The sequence below is a fragment of the Palaemon carinicauda genome, chromosome 7 (assembly GCF_036898095.1).
Source record: "Palaemon carinicauda isolate YSFRI2023 chromosome 7, ASM3689809v2, whole genome shotgun sequence".
Lineage (NCBI taxonomy): Eukaryota > Metazoa > Arthropoda > Malacostraca > Decapoda > Palaemonidae > Palaemon > Palaemon carinicauda.
The window spans coordinates 12,939,514-12,942,430 of NC_090731.1; the positions used below are offsets into that span (position 1 = coordinate 12,939,514).

A 2,917-nucleotide genomic window follows, 5' to 3' on the forward strand; every position below is an offset into this window, starting at 1 on the left:
TACCTAGCAGAGCAAGGCCTTGCCATCCGAGGTCATGAAACCTCAGAGGGTAATTTTGCAAAACTTTTGCAGTTGAGGGCTGAGGATGACAAAAAGCTTAAAGTATGGTTGTCCAACAAAGTTTCATATACTTCTGTTCCAATCCAAAATGAAATATTGAATACAATGGCCAATGCTGTAGTTAGAGAAATCTGCAATGATGTTAATCAAATGTCAACATAGTTTGGCCTTATTACTGATGGAACCCAAGATATCCAAGGCAATGAACAGGAGGCTGTGTGTGTGCGATATGTCGATGACAAACTCAATGTTCATGAAGAGCTGCTAGGATTGTACCAAGTGTCGGCAACTACAGGAGTGTTTCTTAGTAAAATGCTGCAAGACACGCTTATATCTCTTCAACTACCAATTCAACACCTCCGGGCTCAAACATATGATGGTGCCAGTAACATGTCAGGAAAATATAAAGGCTGTCAGGCAGAGATAAAGAAGGTGCAACCACTAGCTCTGTATGTGCATTGTGGAGCTCATGTTACCCACCTAATTATCAGCAAGGCCATACCAAATTCTCTCTTCATAAAAAATGCTTTAGACAACCTTCAAGAGCTAGGCACCGTCTACAGAAGTTCGGGAAAGTTCAAACATATGTACCTTAATATTCACACAGATGATCTCAACACTCCTTCACCAACAAGTTTGAAGCAAATATGTCTTACACGGTGGCTTACACGATATGCTGCAGTGAAAGCAGTATTAGATAATTACCCTGATGTACTGGCTGCCCTCCAGGAGGCAGCAAAGGAGTTAGGGTCAACAACTGCATCCCGAGCAGCAGGTTTGTACAAATGTTTGTCCTCAGGGGAATGTCTACTTGGATTATATGGATCACTTCCTCTTATTCAATGTCTAGAAAACTTCAACAAGAGCCTACAAGGATCAAAAGTGACAGCATCTGGAATGCTAGAAGCTGCAGAGGTTACCATAAAGAGCCTACAGTCACTTCGATGCGAGCACAAATTCAAGAGATTATTTGAAGAAGCAGAACAGAAGCTCCATCTGTGTGACCTAGACGCAATTCCTCTTCCAAGAAAGAAAAAAATACCAAAGAGGCTAGACCAAGGATTAGGATTTGCCTCTAACTACTGTCATGACTCAGCTGAAGAGTTTTATCGAGTTGAGTTCTTCAGTGTTATTGATGCTGCCGTACTGAACATTAAAGAATACTTCACTTCCACTGAACTCACCGAGTATCAAGATTTATCGTCAGTACTGTTGACTGGGACACATAAGCCAGAAATTATCACTAAGTATCCAGAACTCAATGAATCTCTGAATCAGCAACTCGATTTCTTCCACAACCAGTTTAAGGGGTCAACAGTTGAAGATTATAGAAAGATCTTCGCAGATATGGTACCAGAAGTTCGCCGAATGTTTCCTCAGGTAGAAGCATTGTTACGCCTTGTACTTGTCTCCCCAGCAAGTTCCTGCACAGCTGAGAGGTCATTCAGTGCTCTCAGACGATTGAAGACATGGTTACGTAGCAGTATGAGTCAGCAACGCCTTAACCACCTCATGATTTGCCATGTACATCGTGACCGTCTAGCTACCTTAAGTCCACAGGCGATTGCTGAGGAGTTCATCCGAGCAGAAGACAAACGAAGGACCATTTTTGGTAGATTCTGACTAACAGAATTGCTAGGATTGACACAGGTTATTTTTCGTCTTAATACTTTAAATGATATGATGATAATCTTATTTGAATGAAACAACATGAGTCTTGCTTTCATATAATGTGAATTAATCATTTAATAAACCATGCATGTTGATTTAATCAGGCTTTATTAAAATTTTCAAGTAATATAATAGTGTTTATATCTTAATCATTACAAAGGGTCTAAGGTAATACTTCATGCTCAAAGCTTTAATGTCATCATGTTTGGCCAATGAATTTAAGAAATATTAAAATTATTTTGTATAACTTGACAGACAGATACAAAATTAAAAGGCTTATAACAAGATTTCAGGCAGAATACAGGTCTTGTATTTTGCTGAAATATGTTGCTCAGGTGCCTTTAAAAGCACCAAAAAAGGTAATAAAATAAAAAGCTGTGAGGGCTCGCTGCGCTCGCCAGCCTCGCCTGTCAATGTCCCCCCCACATTTTAGAAGCCAGTGACGCCCTTGCTAAGGCTTCTATGTCATTTATAGTCTATGAGAAACTTTTTGATTCTGTCAAAAATTAAACAGTAATGAAAGCTCTTCAAAGACAAGGAATAGATGAATCTTACGTTAGAATTCCTGAAGATATCTCTACGGGAAGTACAGTACAGCAATCCTAAAACTACATATAGTAAGAAAATTCCGACATAGAAAGGAGTTGGACAGGGACATCCTATCTCTCCCAAGTTATTCACAGCGTGTATAGAAGTTTTTAGGAATTTAAATTGGGAAAATGTAGGAATTAGCATTAATGGGAATACCTTAACAACCTAATAGTTGCAGAAGACATAGTTCTACTTAGTTAATTCTGAGAGGAATAGCAAAAGATGATAGAAGACTTGAATAGAAAAGGAGAATTGTAGGACCGTAAATGAATATGAGTAAAACAAAGATACTATTCAATGAAAATGCAGAGATAAGAAATAACGGTTATGGAGGAACCTATGGAGATTTTTAAAGAATATACATACTTAGGACAGACAGTAAGTAATTCCGCAGGACATGAGACCGAAATTAATATAAGGATAAGAATAGGATGGGGAGCTTTTGATAAACAAAGTGAGATTATGAAAATTAAAATGCCTCTAACTCTAAAAAGAAAAGTACTTAATCAGATGGTTCTACTGTATTGATTTATGCTTCAGAAATGGAGCCTTACCAAAGTCTTAGAACATAAGCTAGTTACAATTGAAAGAGCTA

General features: G+C 38.3%; 1 protein-coding gene across 1 annotated transcript; it reads left to right on the forward strand.

Annotated features, from left to right (window-relative positions):
• Window positions 1–372: 372 nt before the first annotated feature.
• LOC137643793 (zinc finger MYM-type protein 1-like) lies at window positions 373–1,683 on the forward strand. The gene has a single exon (XM_068376478.1). It carries the CDS (start codon window positions 373–375, stop codon window positions 1,681–1,683), a length of 1,311 nt encoding a protein of 436 aa, XP_068232579.1.
• Window positions 1,684–2,917: the final 1,234 nt, after the last annotated feature.

Excerpts from the sequence above, each read along its gene's own strand:
- LOC137643793 (XM_068376478.1), top strand. The coding sequence starts at position 373 with ATGCTGCAAGACACGCTTATATCTCTTCAACTACCAATTCAACACCTC.